General features: G+C 39.3%; 2 protein-coding genes and 1 non-coding gene across 4 annotated transcripts; 1 reads left to right on the top strand and 2 right to left on the bottom strand.

Moving 5' to 3' along the window:
* Positions 1-478: 478 nt before the first annotated feature.
* LOC105680165 (uncharacterized) lies at positions 479-4979 on the bottom strand. Of its 2 annotated transcripts, none has more exons than XM_012380635.2 (6): positions 4779-4979; positions 4156-4289; positions 3763-4025; positions 3263-3359; positions 3037-3188; positions 479-2683 (listed from the first exon to the last, which is right to left on the bottom strand). In XM_012380635.2, the coding sequence occupies exons 1-6, from the start codon at positions 4977-4979 to the stop codon at positions 2556-2558; spliced, it is 975 nt and encodes a 324-aa protein (XP_012236058.2). In that variant the 3' UTR covers positions 479-2555. The 2 variants fall into 2 exon arrangements, with proteins under 2 accessions (XP_012236058.2, XP_067211466.1); XM_067355365.1 differs by having other exon boundaries at positions 3814-4025.
* Positions 4980-5086: 107 nt separating this feature from the next.
* Positions 5087-7532, bottom strand: LOC136996863 (inositol monophosphatase 1-like). The gene is made up of 5 exons (XM_012380634.2): positions 7324-7532; positions 6807-6940; positions 6421-6683; positions 5945-6202; positions 5087-5872 (listed from the first exon to the last, which is right to left on the bottom strand). The coding sequence occupies exons 1-5, from the start codon at positions 7390-7392 to the stop codon at positions 5736-5738; spliced, it is 861 nt and encodes a 286-aa protein (XP_012236057.1). The 5' UTR covers positions 7393-7532; the 3' UTR covers positions 5087-5735.
* A 10815-nt stretch (positions 7533-18347) lies between these two features.
* LOC137000286 (5S ribosomal RNA) lies at positions 18348-18466 on the top strand. Its single transcript, XR_010890578.1, has one exon. It is a non-coding gene; the product is annotated as a 5S ribosomal RNA (ribosomal RNA).
* Positions 18467-19514: the final 1048 nt, after the last annotated feature.

Below are 19514 nucleotides of genomic sequence, written 5' to 3'. Positions count from 1 at the left end.
GTTTTACAAAGAGGACGGAATAGGCGTTGCGATTTCGTTGGCTTATTTCTCACGGCGTTTAATATCTAAGCGATTAGGCAATTATAAGTTCTTAGTAGAAATCTTTATACGATGATGTCCAGGAGCCGTGTGGGTGTGATTCAGCGTGCCTCGGGCGTATAAGAATATATGAAAATCGTAATAAGATATGCAGATTTTGCGCATTAATGTTATATGAAAATTACAGGTCTCTCAGACTTTGCGTCTATGACGCAATTTATATAATCGTATATAAATTTTAGTGTAAAAAGTAAAAGTTGTACACTGAATATAATCTTATTTTAGTAGTAAATAAATTTCTCGGTTTTAAGAATCGTGATAATAATACACTTTTTGTTTAATTTCATGAAATTTTATTAAATTTTATAATTTTTGTATGAAAAGTACACTCAAATTTACGTTTTCAAAGGTATGTTTGCTATATTTATCGATTGACATATTCGTTTCGTTACGTTGCTTTATTTGCCTAATAACGCTTCACTGTTATTTAAAGCCACCACTTTTATAGTATATATTTTTAGAAAATCTATATAAAATATTGCGTGAGTGAAAAATCGAGTCGATTCGTAATTATATGATTTTCTTGCGTGATTCATTAACATACAACGTCGGTAATTGGTATTTTCGCATTAGTATTTTCTATATCGACATAACCAGGACTTATCATGTTACAATCTCGATTACTATCTTTTAGTTATCAATTCTTATTCTATTATGTTCGAATGCTTATTGAACTATATCTATTCTTCCGCCTGCAACATATTGCGTAAATATTTAATATTCTTTAATAATTATCTCAATGTATTCCGGCTTAATCTACGTTTCCATCTATCCTGGTAAAAAACATTTTTGCAATAATGTTACATTCCGGGTAATAATATACTACAATAACATCTATCCATTTTTTATTTATCAGCAACCGGATATCATTGCACGATTTATTCAAATAAGTCTTTCAAGAAGCGTTTATTATAATTACATCTTTTTATTGATCATTTAAAAAAAATAATATTTACCGTATACGATAATATTTATAACCTTTATCGAACCTTAACGACAGTTAAAAAGAACATTTGAGGATTAAGATGCCTTTAAAAGATCGTACGTTGAAAATGTCACATGCATCGAATCCAGATGCGTCGTAACGAAGATCTGGCACAGCAATTTATAACACGCGATGAGCAGTCATGAATATTTATTGTATACAATAATAAAACAATCAGCGAAGATCTTTTCAGAACCTCGATAATTAATCTTATCTTATCTTCTAACGTCTCTTGAAAGACAAATAACATGCAAGAATTACTTAATTGCTTCTAATTATAGTAATTATAATATTGTGATGTCATAATCGGATAGATTAATAAACACATCAAGTTGACCAATTGATTAATTCAAAAATAATTATAAAAAATGGCTGATTTACTATAATAATTAGTAAAAAATCTAAATGTGAAAAGTTTTGTGAGAAAGAATGGTTAAACATCTCGAGACTTGCAGTGGTGATTATTGTGATCATTATTTATAATAAATCCGCGTACGCATAGATGTGTGGGTTGTAAATATTTTGTTTCGCTAATAAGTATGTGGTCTTGTATAACGTACACATGTAATCATCCCATTACTGCCATCGGCGATTCACGTCCCAAGAACAATTTTGTTTATATATTCGTTGCAACATTGCGTGTTGGAAAACTAAACTTATCTTTCCTTAATCTAATATTGTGCTTTATATCGCTGCGTAATTTGCGAACAAATATTTATAACCGTATTTGAGCATCATGTAAATCACGAAAGTTTAAGCAGTTTTGAAGTTTCAATATTTACACAATAATTAGATCTACATAGCACAGTGTGATGGAAAATTTGTTTTTCAAGTAAAAATTTCAAATCATTAGAAGATATTTTTAGAAGTTGCTGCAAAATGTATAATACTTGTATTGGATTGATTCATAAATAAGTACCGTTAATTTTAATATTAAAATTTCTTACAACGGCACTTATGAATCAATTCAATATTATCTGTGTATTAATAGCTTTATATTCACGTTTTATTATTTTGACCCCACACACACACACACACACACACACACACACACACACACACACACGCACGCACACGCGCACACACACACACACACACACACAAATTTAGATTTAATTGAAATGTAACAATAGAAGTATAATCGCTAGGATTTATAGCGTGTCCGCCGTTTAACGACCCTGGGATAATTTTATTGTATTTATGGAGGAACAACTGGAAAGACCATTAATACACTTTGCGACATTGCGCACTAGTCAACGTAATCGGATTGATTTCGCACGACACCTGCAAATGCGTCAATGGGGAACTTTGAGACGTAAACTTTGACGTAAACTTCGTCAGATCAGTGTTTATAAAGCAATTTCCTGGTGTGTTACGTGATAGGCCAGACACGTTCTTCCAGCCGGGACACGCCTCCTACTTTACATTCCTGCTTTTGAATCATTTAATGCAAATAACTTTTCGTTTTGCGTCACGTCCTCTTAAGCCTTCTTCTTTGTGTCTTCAAGTCGGTGTCGACGATTAATTTCGACATTTCTCGCGCGAGAGTCTCGTTTGCCGCCGCGACAGTATTCGGCTTCATAATATTATAAACGCCACCTGAAAATGATTATAACAATTAATTTCTAATCGGATCACATTAATCCTCGAATCTACTTTCTTTGAAAATTTTATAAATTCTCTGTAAATTCTCTGTAAAGAATCACAATTCTAATTCTGAATTAAATCTAAAGTTTCATCTCTGTTTTCTTATTTATCGCAATAAAAGTACTTTAATGCGTAGGATGGCTTTTACAGTTTTAAACCTTTTCATTGATGTTATTTGTTTTTTTAGATGATAAACTGGATTTAAATATTTTAGGAAAACGCTAAAACTGATAGATTTCTCGCAGTTTTTATTCTTGAAAAAAGTTAGCGCAATTATTGTGGAATATTTGTATATTAAATCTTACCTTTCGTGTCTATGACGGTTCCACCCGCTTCGCGTACAATTAGTGTCCCTGCCGCGACGTCCCAGACTTTGAGACCGTCCATGTGAAAACAATCTACCGCACCTCGTGCTACGTACGCCATATCCAGCGCGGCTGATCCTACGCTCCTGGTTCTAAATTAAAAAAAAAAAAACGCGTGAGAATCTGTTCAAAACAATTGTAAAATGTACGTTTATTTTGTATTTACGCTTGCGTGGCGCCGAGCAAGGCCTCCAATCTACCCATATAGATATCCTTGTGTTTTGAACCAGTCATCTCGAACGCTTGCACTGCATTTTTCAGTTCTGCAAAGGTTCGAAGCAATGAGAGCGATACAGAAATTCCAGATGTTTTCTTTCGCAAAATTATTGTGGTGCTTCTCATCTAGCGAGAAGCACGGCCTAGCGAATGATGAGCAATCGTCGATATGATTAATGTACAGCATAATCGAGAGACCTATAATTTCTTTAATCATCAGCGAGCACGTTGTAGAACTAGTTTCAACAAAGGGAGAAAAAAAGTGCGATAAAAATATACCACGCGAGCGGTGAACGTTGTTTAAACTGTGAAAAAAATGTTTCACGAGTAAAAAAATGCATGTGACGCGGTGTTGCGCTTTCCGCTAATTGATGCGGGAATCGCCATTGGTATTTTTAGAAACCGCAAACGCCGACGGCATCCGCGCGTGTTGGCAAACGCGTGCGTCACCTGTGACTTTGGAGGTGCAAATCGGTTTCCCGTTCAGGAACGCGCCCTCGCCTTTTATCGCGGTGTACAATTCCGAATTCATGGGATTGTAGACGATGCCCAGGACGGGCTCCTTGCGGACCGTCAGGCCCACGGATATGCAAGCGTGGGGGAACGTGTGCACGAAATTGAGCGTCCCGTCGATCGGATCGATGAGCCATGTCGGCGCGTCAGTCAACTCTGGCACTTTTCCCGTGGCGCCTGCCGCTTCCTCCGCGACGATTCTGAAACGACAATTATCTTGGCACGAAATCTTGAAAGCGCAACACTGATTTTTAATACGTCAATTGTTGTGCTAGATTGAACCTGATTTTAATGAACGATTTGTACGTTTGTATAATTATGGCAACTCACATGTGATCGGGAAATTCCTCGGATAGACCATCGATGAACATTTTCTCAATCCTCTGATCGAAATCGGTCACGAAATCCCACTCCGCTTCTTTCCTTTCTACGATTTTCTCGGCCTCGAAGCCGCATTTGAGTAGCTGTGTATGAATATAAATATAATATAAATTAAACACCGAGAATATAAAAATATTATATTATAAATATTATATTATATTAAAATATAAATATAAATTAAACACCGAGAAAACAATATTATTTTGATTCCAGAAGATTAAGACTGGTATGTTATCTCTCTTCAAATTCACGTGATAAGAAAGCGAGATTTTAGCTCGTGATATTTTACAATGTCACCTTTCAAAGATTCGCGCGGAACTACAAATATTTTGCTCGAAAACACGAGGCTGCTATTAACGTTACGAATGTCTAGTGTTAACGACACGACACGACAGTTTACTACGCACACATATCGCGTAGAAATTATCACTTAAGCGTATCAGAGTTTTTTTTTTGTTTTCGAAACTTCTCACAGCACAAGTTTATCGTTCGCTTTTATCTTCGTCAGAAATTATGCAATAACGGGTTTTGCTCGCGAGACACACGAGTGATTTTATTGCATCGTGACTCACCTTTCCAGCTTGCAGTGTTAGCTCTTTCGCGAATTCGAAGCATTTTGTAATGTCCAGGTCGCTCGACATGACAGCCGATGTTGAAGGTCTCGTCGGTACGAATGATTGATTCGCCGTGCAAACCGCGTGATTACCTCCTCTTATCTCTGAAACCAGTAACACGTTATTGCGCAGGTAGCGCGGGTGAAAGAACCTCAACATTTGGGAGAACGTTTATCCGTCGTGTAACGTTTTTTGACGTTTTTACAGGTTTTTCGGAAACTTTTGAAGTTTGTTGGGTTACGAGAAGAAATGTGATCTTCGACGTGTTCTTAGTTTTTCTTTTTTTATTGACACTACATTCAATCGTATATTACATTTTGTTTGATTTTACAACGCGCTGCAATACCGATTAATACTACGCTTTCAAGTAATATTATTTCTCTTATCGCTACTTTATTCAAGTATTATTTATCGCGCTAACATTATTACGTTAAACATGTTTTTGTACATTTTAATTGTTACATCGTGCGCCGCAACGTGTTATATAAATTTTGAAGCCGGAAATATACCATTATTTGTAGGATATGAGAAATTTGTAGGAAATATAAATAATCTCACCAGCGCGCCTCCGGCAATTGTACGCGAGCGTTATTTCTTAATGCACTTTCGACATGATATCGCTGGACTACCGGTTCAACCAGGTCCGCTGCTGCTCTCAAACTGCAAGGTGTGCTCCTATGAGCCCGGCCTTGCGTGCGCTTTTACAATTAGCGTTATTAATCCCATGCATGACCTTTGCTTGTTCGGCACACTGATTTGTTATTCATTGCACTTATCGCGATTTTCAGTGCGTCATGACACGACCGAGAACATTACACTTCGATCACAAACATGCATGCAATTATTTTAATTATTTTAATTAACATTAGAAATCCTGCAAATAGTTGGCAAATCTTGACACCTCGCAGGAAACGCTTAATTCGCGGTCTGCAGCAGTAGCCTTCTTTGCTGGGTTTTCACATCCGCGCGTTTGATCAATTTCACGAGGTCCTTCGCCAGTTTGCGATTACCGACGGCCAGCAGTTTCGGTGACATAACGTCGAACTCTCCGCCTGATCGAAACAAAGAGCGATGCGAATGACTTGTGAATTAACTTAGTCTTTGCGATTGATCGCATATTATACCGTTTGTGTCGATCACCACGCCGCCGGCTTCCCGAATGATAAGAACACCCGCGGCCACGTCCCAAGGCATCAGGTTGTCGGAGTGATAGCCTTCCGCAGCTCCCATGGCCACGTGACACAGAGTCAACGCCGCTGAACCCATAGTCCTTATTCCGTGCGCCACCGTGACGAAAGCTTCCAGCCTTCCCAGGATGATGTCGCGAATATTTTCCATCGTCGCGTACGAAGCCTCCAAGCATAGCAAAGAATTTTGGAGTCCTGCGAAAAATAGGATTGTTCAAAATTTTGCACAGATTATTGCAAAACTATTGGAAACGTGCATCGTGTTATTTTATATATATATAATGTGACGTGTAAAAATGTACGTGTTTATTGCTTGATCGATGATAACGACGTTATTATCTTAATTGTGAGAAACTGCGAAACAAAGGAGGAAAGAGCGGAAATGATTAAGAACGAAAAAAAGAATTGCTCACCTTCCACGTTCGAGCTCTTAATCGGTTTTTCATTGAGAAATGCTCCGTGACCTCTTCTGGCTGTGAATAACTGCTCCAAAATGGGATTGTAAACTATTCCAATCTCGAGTTCTTTGTCCACAGCTAGCGCAATCGATATGCAAGTGTGTGGAAAAGAATGCACGAAGTTTGTTGTGCCATCGATCGGATCGATGATCCACGTTGGCGCGTCCGTGAGTTCTGGTAGAAAATTCGAACACGACACTGTTTCTTCGCCGATAAATCTGAAAAATTTTATCAAAACTGTCAATATAAACATGAATGATTTAAATTGAAGAATGCAATTAAAGTGTAATAACTTCTTACACAACGAATCCACTTTTTTTTTTTAAATAATGATGACTCACTTGTGTGTTGGAAATCTCTTTGCCAGGTTGTCAATTAAAATCGCCTCGATTTTTCTATCGTACTGCGTCACCAAATCCCAATCACCAGCCTTTGTTTCGATTTTCTTTGATCCTTGAAAAGCATCGCGGATCACCTGAAAGTAATGTTGCACACGATTATTTTCTTAACATTATTTCTGCAAGAACAAGGTAAATGTGGCATTGATTTTTCCTCTCAGAATAACTTTTTATCAATATAATTTATCTGGCACCGAAAAATTCGGAAATAAAAACTGATAACGTTATCGTGATTTCTAATACATTGTTTAATTAGCGAAAAGTTGAAGTGAATGTTTCCAGGTTTCATGATTGATATAATTTATATATATATAATTGCACTAAACACAATTAAACCCTGAAATAGAATTTTAATTAATCATTACACGCTGCTTTTTTAGAAAAACCAAATTCTTACAGTATTGTTATTCTGATTTTTACAAATAACTAAATATTATGACAATCTGTACTTAAATCTTACCTTTCCGGACAGTATAGTGAGATTCAGGACGAAGTCGTAGCAATAATCGAGTTCCTTTTGGGTGATCATTTTCGCAATTTTCTGTCAACTTGAACTCAAAGTATCCTTTACAAATAGCGTTTCGCGAAAGCTTGCTCCAGTTAAAGTACCGACCTGTATCGCGAAAGCGTCGTTCTTATGCCGCGGTTGTCATCCCCACTATGAGCTTGCGTCCACTCAGCTTAATAGGAATATTCAATTCTCTCGGGTTCTTTTCCATGCCCTTCGCAATATATCATTGGTAGAGAGTTAGTCTTCATTGTCATATTAAATATATCCACGGAAAAGTTCAGACTGACGTCGTCATGCGTCAACTTACGCTCCAATAGGCACGATTTAACTTAGTGATTTCTGCAGCCCCGCCAGCCTCAATCGCGAAAAGTAGTGACGCTCTACAATATTCATTTACTTCGCTGCATCGATTATTCTTTTTCTAAATTCACGCTACACTGGATTCGAATGCTAATTTGCCGTATCGCAAAAATCAGAGGAATAGATAGACAATATTTTTTATAGCTATTACATCACACCACTCGAACATAATGCAGCGAAGAAGGTCGCAGCAGAGCATATATGCTTTGATTAAATTTTGTTGTGATGATTCAAAAATTGATGACGAGAAAATTCTCTTTGTTGGAAATGTTTTATAAGATTAGAATTAGAGAAGCATTAAGACATTTTTCATAAATTGAGAACTTTGAGAGTAATTAAATAATTTTATATTAGATGTAAATGTATTTTTGTCAAATATTGCACAATCAAAATTGGACACATTTTTATTGTCGATACAAAGAATAATGGTAAAAAAATATTAAACGCAAGAAAATTGTAACAAAATTTCTGAGAAAAAAGCCTTATCTCTTGAAAACAGAAACAATCGAAAGTTCACAGAAAATTTCTGGATATTTTTATCAAAATCCTCCTCTGAGCTTGTTGCACAAATTGCAGCAGATAAAGTATTAGTATCAAGCATTCTGTCTGTCAATCGTCTGCATTATCCCATGATATCCCTGGCTTGGCACCGGTAGCATGCCTTAAAAACGTGACACCGCCTGGTCAGCGGCGTGAATGAAACGTGGGAGCTTGATTGCGCGCGAGTAAATATGCCCGCAATAAAAAAAGGCATGCCTTTCTTGCACGTGATACATCAACTTTTGCATCAGAATTCTTTTACGATCACATGCATTTTGCGCCAGATTTTCCGTGTTGCGTATATTCGGTGTATTTTTTTTTTAGCGCGGCAAAATTGCCTCATAAGAGTCGTTATTATCTGTGACTGTTATCACAGTATCACAGGATATGACAGCTCTTCGTGGTTTTAAGCCGGGATATTCCCAGCAAAATTGCACGATTTCATCGTTGTATTTTTAGAACGTGATATTCCCACGAATTACTTGTTTGAAGATCCGATCTAATTTATAGCGCTTGTATTACATCAAATGTAAACCCACATCAAATTTCGACGACGTTTATGTAAAAAATAAACATGCTTCTTTGATACAATATTCTGTGACGTGAATGCGCTAATCTCGGTAAATTCAAAATAAGGAAGATAAATTACTATCAATGGCTGCAAGATTACATAAGAGATTCCACGTGTTTTGGCGAAATAAAAAAGGCCGCAGTAATGCTTGTTTAATTCATAATTTATCAAGCGTGATGAGTCAAGCTTGTTGCTGGCGTCAAAAGTATAATCTGTTCTTAATAACCGAAATAAAAACAGATATTTCAACCTGTATTAAGTCATAATAGCATATATCGAGCACGATGCGCGCAATATTGACTTATCATACTTTGTAATTGTTCATTAACTTTTTTTATCAGTAAGGTTTACTTTATGAAAATACTTTTAAAAATAATAATTTAATTTCAAACGCCAAGCTAAAAAATTGTAGGTTAATTGTTAAAAATTTACATTCAATTTTTAGAAATATTTTTTTACGCATTTAAGCATTGCAATATTGAATTCTTTTTCCAGAATCAAGGACCAGGTGGTCCAGTCGGACAAGTACCTACTTCCCAGCAGACTCCTGGGGGACCAATGGGTCCCGGTCAAATGGGTCCGAATGGACCACAAACTTCAACGCACATGATGCAAACTGGCCCCGCTCAAATGGGTTCCAACGGACCTGGACAGATGGGTCCGGGAGGACCCGGACAAATGGGTCCAACCCATATGGTGCAGGGTGGAGGTCCTCCTGGCGGACCTCACATGGGACAAGGTGGGCCGGGACAAATGGGCCCGGGTAGCGGACCAGGTCCTCAGATGGGCGGCGGTGGTCCCCAAAGCTCGCAGATGGTGCCCGGAGGACCTGGACATATGGGTGGACCTCCGAGTCATATGAATGCGAGCGGGCCGCCGGGGCCGGGCCATATAAGTTCCGGTGGTCCGCCCGGACCTGGACACATGGGTGGCGCGGGACCGACGGGTCACATGACAGCCAGCGGACCCCCAGGAGCTGGACACATGAACGCGAGCGGTCCCCCTGGACCGGGACACATGAATACCAGCGGTCCGCCTGGACCGGGTGGTCATATGAATCCCGGTCAGCCTATTCCAAGTCACATGAATGCGAGTGGTCCACCGGGATCCACACATATGAATGCGAGCGGTCCGGGAAGTCACATGGGTCCCGGTGGGCCGGGCCAAATGCCTGCGAGCGGCCCTGCAGGACACAATATGGGCCCTGGAGGTCCGAATCAAATGGGCCCTGGCGGTCCGAATCAGATGATGCCGAACAATCAAGGACAGATGGGACCCAGCGGGCCGATGGGCCCCGTCGGACCGACAGGACAAATGGGACCGAACGGACCCGGACAGATGGGTCATAACGGGCCGTCGCAAATGGGCCCGAACGGACCCACACAGATGGGTATGGGCGGTCCACCCGGACAAATGGGCATGAATACACCGGGCGGGCAAATGGGCCCCGGCGGGCCGACCAATCAAATGGGACCGGGAGGGCAAGGCAACCAAATGGGACCAGGCGGGCCGGTGAGTCAAATGGGACCAGGTGCACCAGGCAGTCAAATGGGACCTGGAGGCGGTCCGGGTGGTCAATTAGGGCCGAATGGCCTTGGCCAAATGGGCCCGGGAAGTGGCCCCGGAAATGTATCGATGACGACAAGCAGCGGACCTGCTGTTTCTATGGGTCCTGGAAGTGGACCCAATGGACCTACCGGAGTAGGCGGAGGGATCGGACCAGGCGGACAAATGTCCTCGAACAGCGGAGGGCAAATGGGTTCAGGGGGTCCTGGAAGCGGTTCTGCGGGACAGATGGGTCCGGGAAACGGCCCGGGAGGGCAAATGAATGTGGGCAGCGGACCTGGCGGCCAGATGGCGCCTGGAGGCGGACCCGGGGGACAAATGGGACCGGGAAGCGGACAGATGGGGCACGGCGGTAGCGGACCCGGCGGTCAGATGGGCCCGGGAAGCGGGCCCGGCGGACAGATGGGGCCAGGTGGCAGTCCAGGCGGTCAAATGGGACCGGGAGGACAAATGCCGTCTGGTGGTCCCGGACAGATGATGCAGGGGGGCCCGGGTGCTCAGATGGGTCCGAATATTCCCAACAATCAGCTGGGACCCGGTGGACCGAATACGCAAATGGGGCCGTGCGGTCCGAATCAGATCACCCATGTAAACGCAAGCGGGCAAATGGGACCTAATGGGCCGACCGGTCAGCCTCCCACCACTCAGATAGGCCCCATTAACCAAAATCAGGGCCAAGTGCTCGGCAGCACGGCGCCCATGGGCGCAGGTGCTCCGGTAAATCAGATGAGTCAAACTGGAAGTGGACAAATTGGACCTGCCGGACCTACCGGTCCCGCAGGACCTCCCGGACCCGGACAAGAGAATCTCAACGCGCTCCAGAAAGCAATCGACTCTATGGAAGAGAAAGGATTGCAGGAAGATCCGCGATACTCTCAGCTGTTAGCTTTAAGAGCTCGTCAGGGCAGCGGCATGGGCGAGAAGCAAGCCTTTAATTCGCAGCAATTGCAACAATTGCGGTATGTAAATCCTGAAGGATTGTATGTTTTCGGTATACTTTAGAAAAATAACAAATCTGGAGAAACTCAAAATTACGAATGTGGAAGTATCTTTTGCATACTGTTCTTAACTTCTTTAATTTATGCTTACAGAGCTCAGATAATGGTGTATAGATTACTGGCAAGAAATCAACCGGTGCCTCAACAAGTCGCATTAGCTGCACAAGGTATAAACTTTCCAAGATATTTATATGCTCTGGGTGACTACTCTATCTTTTGTATCGCTTGCTGCCACATAAAATGATTTTGCTTACCTTTAGTAGGACTTTTCTACATATAATTTCTTTATTTTACATTTATTGGCTTTTATTTTTACATATTGCATCTGTAATAGTATAAATATCGATAACTTTTGTGTATCGTACATTTCCTTTTATCTTTAAAACATTAGGAATTTAGAATTTATGTACGAAGTATCGTATATAAATTTTAAGCGCTCTTATTTTTTGAATGCCTATTACATTATTGAATATTTGTTCTATTAATTTCAATTTATGCTTCTCAATAACTTTTACGCATTAAATTGCGCAATTATGTTAATGCTTATTGGCAGTAACGCTTGCGGTGTATCTTATTTAAATTGTATAATGAATGAAATGAAATGGAAGTGGTATTTACAAAAGTAGGGTAGAATGATCCTGATTTAAGACGGATGTGAATAGGTGGCGCGCCTCCTCCTCCTGGGATGGGTCAACGCCCCATAGATCCGTCACAAGGCCCTACTCCGACAGCTGGGCCGCAAATACCAGGTCCGAATGTTATTGGTCCCGCAGGTGCACCTAGGCCGGGTTGTCAGACACCGCAACAGCAACAGCAGCAACCTCAGCCTGGTGCTAAGACTAACAGAGTGACAAGTGTGGCAAAACCTGCCGGATTGGATCCATTGCTAATATTACAAGAACGTGAAAACAGGTAAAGAAAGTGGTATTCACAAAAACATAATGCAATACAAAAAAACTATATATATATATATATATATATATATTGAGTACAGTAGAATATAAAGAATTTAGAATGCTTGTTTACAGGGTTGCAGCTCGCATATCGCTTAGGATGGAGCAGCTTAGCAATCTACCAACAAACATGCCGGAAGATCTTCGTATTCAAGCCCAGATTGAGTTGCGCATGCTTAGAGTACTGAACTTCCAGAGACAATTGAGATCTGAGGTATTTGTTTATAATTAATGTATTGATTTATTACTTTAATTAAGAAAATTGTTATTTTTTTCTTCTAAATTTCTTGATTCTTCGCAGATTATAGCATGCACCCGGAAGGATACTACCTTAGAGACCGCAGTGAATGTGAAAGCTTATAAACGTACAAAACGACAAGGATTGCGCGAAGCCAGAGCTACCGAGAAACTAGAAAAGCAACAGAAATTGGAAGCAGAACGTAAACGGAGACAGAAACATCAAGTGAGTTGTTCGATATATTTAATATTATGAAATTAATCATCGATGATGATATAAATAATATTGTGTCATTGTGAACGAACGAATAACGATATGATTGTTACGTTTACAGGAGTTTCTCAGTTCCGTATTACAGCATGGCAAAGACTTCAAGGAATTTCATCGCAATAACGTTGCAAAGTTGGCTAGACTTAACAAAGCTGTGCTTAATTATCACGCGAATGCCGAGCGAGAGCAGAAGAAGGAACAAGAGCGCATTGAGAAAGAGCGTATGCGCCGTCTTATGGCGGAAGACGAAGAAGGATACAGAAAACTGATCGATCAAAAGAAAGACAAACGTTTGGCATTCTTGCTATCTCAAACCGATGAGTATATCAGCAATCTCACGGAAATGGTAAAGCAGCATAAAATAGAGCAAAAGAGGAAGCAAGTCGAAGAGCAAAAGCGTAAGAAGGTAATGTAAACCTTTATACGTCTTGAAGAATAATTATTTTTTTCATATGGGATTAATCAATATCAATTATAAAAATTCATGATTGTAGAAGAAGAAGAAGCTGCAAGATGGCGAGAATGGCGAAGACGGCGGGGCCAACGACGACGCTCGTGTTGGTGTAATAGAAACAGCCACGGGTCGCACATTAACCGGCGACGAGGCGCCACTGATGAGCCAGTTGTCAGCATTCTTAGAGGCTCATCCCGGATGGGAGCCCATTGAATCAGACAGTGAAGACGACGACGACGACGATGACGATGATAATGACAACGAGGATAAAGCTGAGCGTAAGTTTTTAAAATTTCTTTCTCAAATTTGTTTTCACATATAGTTGTATAATTTGGAAATATCATTTAGATAAGCAAAAACTTGATTGTGAAGAGGATAAAACGAAGAAAACGATACACAAGGCGAAAGTTGAAGATGACGAGTATAAAACGGAAGAACAGACTTATTATAGCATTGCTCATACCGTTCATGAAGTCGTTACTGAGCAAGCCAGTATTATGGTGAATGGAAAACTGAAAGAATACCAGATTAAGGTATTTTATTTGTTTATATGATCTTAATATCGTAATGCATTTTATATTTTCTACGAGTAAGCGATTTAACTAATGCTTTCATTAGGGTTTGGAGTGGCTAGTGTCATTATTCAACAACAATTTGAATGGCATTCTGGCAGACGAAATGGGTTTGGGTAAAACAATTCAAACTATTGCTCTGGTAACGTATCTTATGGAAAAAAAGAAAGTCAACGGTCCATTCCTTATTATTGTTCCATTATCGTAAGTTTCAGCTTTACTTATCGAGAGGCAAAGCGCCAATATTTGTGAGAGTTTATTTCCATGCTACATTTTTAATATACGTTTCCAGGACATTGTCGAATTGGGTCCTTGAATTCGAGAAATGGGCGCCGAGCGTTGTTGTGGTGTCGTACAAAGGTTCGCCGGCTGGCAGACGAGCGATACAATCACAGATGCGAGCGACGAAATTCAATGTTCTGCTGACGACCTACGAATACGTCATAAAAGACAAGGGCGTGCTAGCGAAATTGCAATGGAAATACATGATCATTGACGAAGGTCACAGAATGAAGAATCATCATTGTAAACTCACGCAAGTGCTGAATACACACTATCTGGCTCCTCATCGACTATTATTAACCGGTACGCCGTTGCAAAACAAATTGCCAGAACTGTGGGCTCTGCTGAACTTCTTGCTGCCTTCGATCTTCAAATCCTGCAGCACCTTCGAGCAATGGTTCAACGCTCCTTTCGCGACCACTGGCGAAAAAGCAAGTATTTTTGCATAGCGTAAAGCACAATTTTAGGCTTCGCGATGTACTTTTATCTAACGTTGCGATGTCGCGCAGGTGGAACTCAACGAGGAAGAAACTATTTTGATTATTCGCCGTTTGCACAAAGTCTTGCGGCCCTTCTTGCTGCGGCGTCTGAAGAAAGAAGTGGAATCACAATTACCCGACAAAGTGGAATACATTATCAAATGCGATATGTCCGGCCTGCAGAAGGTTCTTTATAAGTATGTAATCACGTTATCTGCCTTTGAAATGATAAAACTCTTCTGTAACATTATAAAATTAACTTGGGCTTAACGTGAAAATTGTCCTTCAGGCATATGCAGAGTAAAGGCGTGCTACTAACTGATGGATCAGAAAAGGGAAAGCAAGGCAAGGGTGGCGCCAAAGCTCTTATGAATACGATCGTACAGTTGAGAAAGTTATGCAATCATCCGTTCATGTTCCAAGCTATAGAAGAAAAATACTGCGAACACGTAGGCACACAAGGGTCTGGTGTTATCACTGGGTATTTATCTCGATCTTTTCTTTCGAACGATTTACATGTGACGAATTATTTATTTGACTTTCATTTGTTATCAGTCCCGATCTATTTCGCGCGTCTGGCAAGTTCGAGCTTCTCGATCGCATTCTTCCCAAATTGAAGGCTACTAATCACAGAGTGTTACTATTTTGTCAAATGACCCAGTTAATGACAATTATGGAAGATTACCTGAGTTGGCGAGGATTTATGTACTTGCGATTGGACGGTACAACGAAAGCGGAGGACAGAGGAGATCTGTTAAAGAAATTCAACGATCCCGGCTCGGAATATTTCCTCTTCTTGCTGTCCACGCGTGCTGGCGGTCTTGGTTTGAATCTCCAAGCCGCCGATACAGTTATCATCTTTGACTCCGATTGGAATCCTCATCAAGTACGTAATATATAGAATGTAATATGCAATTAATGTTAAACTTGAAAATAATACGTTTGTGTATGCGTTTACAGGATCTGCAAGCTCAAGACAGAGCGCACAGAATTGGACAGAAGAACGAAGTGCGTGTACTTCGATTAATGACCGTTAATTCGGTTGAAGAGCGAATATTAGCAGCAGCTAGATATAAGTTAAATATGGACGAAAAAGTTATTCAGGCTGGTATGTTCGATCAGAAGTCTACTGGATCTGAGCGACAGCAGTTCCTTCAGAGTATCTTGCATCAAGACGATGCCGATGACGAAGAAGAAAACGAAGTGCCCGATGATGAGACTGTGAATCAAATGATCGCCAGAACGGAAGGCGAATTCGAAACATTCCAGAAATTGGATTTAGAGCGGCGGAGAGAGGAGGCTAAATTGGGTCCAAATCGCAAATCGCGATTACTAGAGGAAGCTGAATTGCCTGACTGGTTGGTCAAAGATGACGACGAGGTGGAAAGATGGACTTACGAGGAAGATGAAGATAGATTCCTTGGAAGAGGTTCAAGACAACGCAAGGAAGTTGATTACACGGACAGCTTAACCGAGAAAGAGTGGTTGAAGGCGATTGACGATGATGGCGCCGAGTACGAAGAAGAGGAGGAAGACGATAAGAAGAAGAAAAAGACGCGAAAGCGGAAGAAGAAGGGCGAGGAGGACGATGAGCCTATGCCGAAGAAACGAAGGGGTGCCGGAGCTTTGGTCGATCCTAAACTCAAACGGGCTATGAAAAAATTAATCATGTTAGTTGTTAATTACACCGATAATAGCGATGGACGATTATTAAGTGAACCTTTCATGAAATTACCTTCTCGAAGAGAATTGCCAGATTATTATGAAATTATTAAGAAACCTTTGACTATTAATAAGCTGCTGCAGAAAATCGAGGAAGGCAAAGTAAGTATTTGATTATTACATATTCTTTTACAAATTTATCGGACATTCAACTCAACGATTTTGCTTCTGCTGATTTTAGTATGCCGATTTAGATGAGCTTGAGAAGGATTTTATGCAGCTTTGCAAGAATGCTCAAATTTATAACGAAGAAGCATCTCTTATTCACGAAGACTCGATAGTGTTACAATCCGTTTTTACAAATGCACGTCAGCGCCTTGAAGAGGAAGGTAACAATTCCGACGGAGACGATAAAGGTATGTAAATATATCTTTATCATTTATATCATTGCGCAGTAATTCAACAAAAGCTAAAATTTAAACAAGTATAATTGTGAGGTTAACAATTATGTTAATTTTTTCTTCTTTACAATTTTTGTTTTTATTACGCAGATGGCGAAGACGGTTCAGATGCGGATTCTAGTGTAAGAATGAAAATTAAACTGAAAGGGAGAAAAGGCGAAGGAAGGGGTGGCCGTCGAAAGAGGGTTACCAAAAAATATATATCCGATGATGATGATGATGTTGATGACAATTAAAAAAAATATATATGACATTGCTAGAGAGAGAGAGAGTATAATTATATTATTAGAATATATTTTGTAAAAAAAGAAAGAATCACTTGTACAATTTTTATATCTTTCTAACTCGGAAATCTTTGTAACTCGGCAATTGAGCGAACTATAATCAATATAATAATTTATTTTGGAAGCATGGATGTTGAAATATATGCACAGGCATAAATTATAAAATAAGATGTTATTAAATTTAGGTATATTGATGTATTATAATAAAATTCAATGTTTATTTTTCAGAATCAAAAATTCTCTAATTTATTATCGAATTGAAATAAAGTAATGAGTTTATTATTATTATTATAAACTGCAAAAAGTAAAAAAAATTATTGTGAATTATGCAATTATAATTACACTGATATTTGCGACAAATATCACGAGACAGTCACAACTCATCACAACTCTGATTAGCAACAGCTAATCAATAATCTTTAAATATCAAAAAGTGATCTTTTCTCTAATATAATATATATTCTAATAATATATTTAAACTTCACACAACAGAATTTCAACTTCCTGATTTTTTACGCTATAGATTAAGATAAGTCATTATGAAAAATGTAATAAATTTATTATAATTTCTTCACATTTTTTAGTAGTAACAGAGAAAATAATTGTGCAAATGTGTAATGATAATTGAAAATTATTTATAAATTAATTACAGTGTACTGTATCAGTTGCGTTGAATATAAGTAGTTAATACATGTATAATAAACTTATGAAAAAAACAGACAAAATCTTGCAAGTCATTTCAAGATGTTTGTTATAATTTTTCTATGTGAAATTATCTTTTCGAAATAAAGATTGCATTCTTTATATAAGTTTATTATTAGATGCTTAACTCGGTTAATTTAACAACAAATACGATTCATTCATTCACAACATTTTACAATAATACAAATAAGGATTATTTAATTTTTTTTTAAATTGAATTTTTTGGATAAAATAAGTTATACTTTTTATAATAATTTTACTAATCGAGATGTTGCAATGGTTCAGAGCTATCTAAACTTGTGACGTCATACAACCAAATAATAAGCAATCGAACAAAAGAGAAGACGAATGAAGCAGAAAGAGATTCAAAACGATTACTTGCTAACGATCAAGCATTGAACAGCATTGAATTAAATATTGTCGAATCATTTTTATATCATCAGAATAGTATGATTACTCACATAATAATTGATAATAAATGTTACAGTTTAATTATTAATTAAGAACTTTAAAAAATGTCAATGGTACATGATGTTCCCAAGCGATCACGCATTTGTTTTTGAAAAACACTTAACGTTTTCGTCAACTGTCATATCACGTTTAAAGCACCTGTTCTCGTCCGATCACGGAAGTTAAACAACGTTGAGCATGGTCAGTACTTAGATGGGTGACCGCTTGGGAACACCATGTACGGTTGACATTTTTTTTTTAAAGATGATGTGTAAACAATAACCGAGAGTCATTTATTTTTCAGTCAGCGATTTCGTCTAATGAGTTACGAAGAACGATTCTGCTCGTAAATCTTTGAACGCTTATAACTTTTTAATAAAGCATTTTCGTATACAGGTTCATGTAAACTTTCTTCACCCTCTGGACTCCATTAACACACTATAAATTTGGTCTAAACTTTTACGGGCACTGTATATATTTCTGTTTATGGTTTCAAAATATTTTTGTTGTAGAGAACAAAATAAAAGCGTATTTTTTCAAAATCCTCAGCGCTTTTTTCCTCTAGTTTTTCACGTGAAAATCTCTGCAACTAAAAACTTACAAACAGAACTTTTCTGAAAGCCCACTTGCATCTTCGAAATTTGTGAAAAAGCTTTATTTTCGCACAACTCAACAGAAGTGTCGATTATTCAATACTTTCGATAAAGGAACGTCGATGCCGATTTCATCATAAAATATAATGCTTGAAATATTTAGCATAAGTTCTTTGAACGCTCTCTCTGTATTATGTGCATTTAACATCACCTTTCGCTCCGCTTAATATACAGCGTGCAATTTAATTAAACGTCAGTCGCGCGTACGAGACGACGCCGGTGTGCCTGTCGCCTTTTTCTCTACAGAAGAAGCAACTTATTTTTTCCATCCGCTGGTGGTGATGCCATATTGCGCCATATCGGGGTGAGCTTGTACACGGGAAGAGAAGCGAGGTATTTAAAAAGTGGTGGTGCGGGCGGACGTGCTTGTTGGCCTTTGACCCGACGTGTCTAGCCGGCTAGAACCGTTGCTTGTCGCAAGCGTCGCGGATCCCCTTGCGCGCCTGTTGGTGGCAATTTCAGCCCTGTTTTGAATTTAGATGGAATTTAGGCAAGCTGTTACGGCTCGCCCGGCCGCTTTTCCCCTTACACGTCTCTTCGCGCGCACGCCGCGCGATCTGCATATGCGAAATATGTATATATACATACATTTCGACGCGCACATGTACCTGTGTATTGTACGTTATGTGTGCCGGCGAGACACGC

Source organism: Linepithema humile, chromosome 5, assembly GCF_040581485.1.
Source record: "Linepithema humile isolate Giens D197 chromosome 5, Lhum_UNIL_v1.0, whole genome shotgun sequence".
In the NCBI taxonomy this organism is placed as follows: Eukaryota; Metazoa; Arthropoda; class Insecta; order Hymenoptera; family Formicidae; genus Linepithema; species Linepithema humile.
This window is presented reverse-complemented; position numbering and strand designations above follow the sequence as displayed.

What these genes read in the sequence shown, in the direction of transcription:
- LOC105680165 (XM_012380635.2), bottom strand. Translation starts at nt 4,979, where the DNA reads ATGTTGAGGTTCTTTCACCCGCGCTACCTGCGCAATAACGTGTTACTG. An exon ending in TAACACTGCAAGCTGGAAAG is followed by an intron (nt 4,290 to 4,778) that starts GTGAGTCACGAT and finishes ATTCATACACAG; the next exon opens with CTACTCAAATGCGGCTTCGA. An exon ending in TTGCACCTCCAAAGTCACAG is followed by an intron (nt 3,360 to 3,762) that starts GTGACGCACGCG and finishes GAACCTTTGCAG; the next exon opens with AACTGAAAAATGCAGTGCAA.
- LOC136996863 (XM_012380634.2), bottom strand. Translation starts at nt 7,392, where the DNA reads ATGATCACCCAAAAGGAACTCGATTATTGCTACGACTTCGTCCTGAAT. An exon ending in AAGAGATTTCCAACACACAA is followed by an intron (nt 6,684 to 6,806) that starts GTGAGTCATCAT and finishes AAAATTTTTCAG; the next exon opens with ATTTATCGGCGAAGAAACAG. An exon ending in CGTGGTGATCGACACAAACG is followed by an intron (nt 5,873 to 5,944) that starts GTATAATATGCG and finishes TGTTTCGATCAG; the next exon opens with GCGGAGAGTTCGACGTTATG.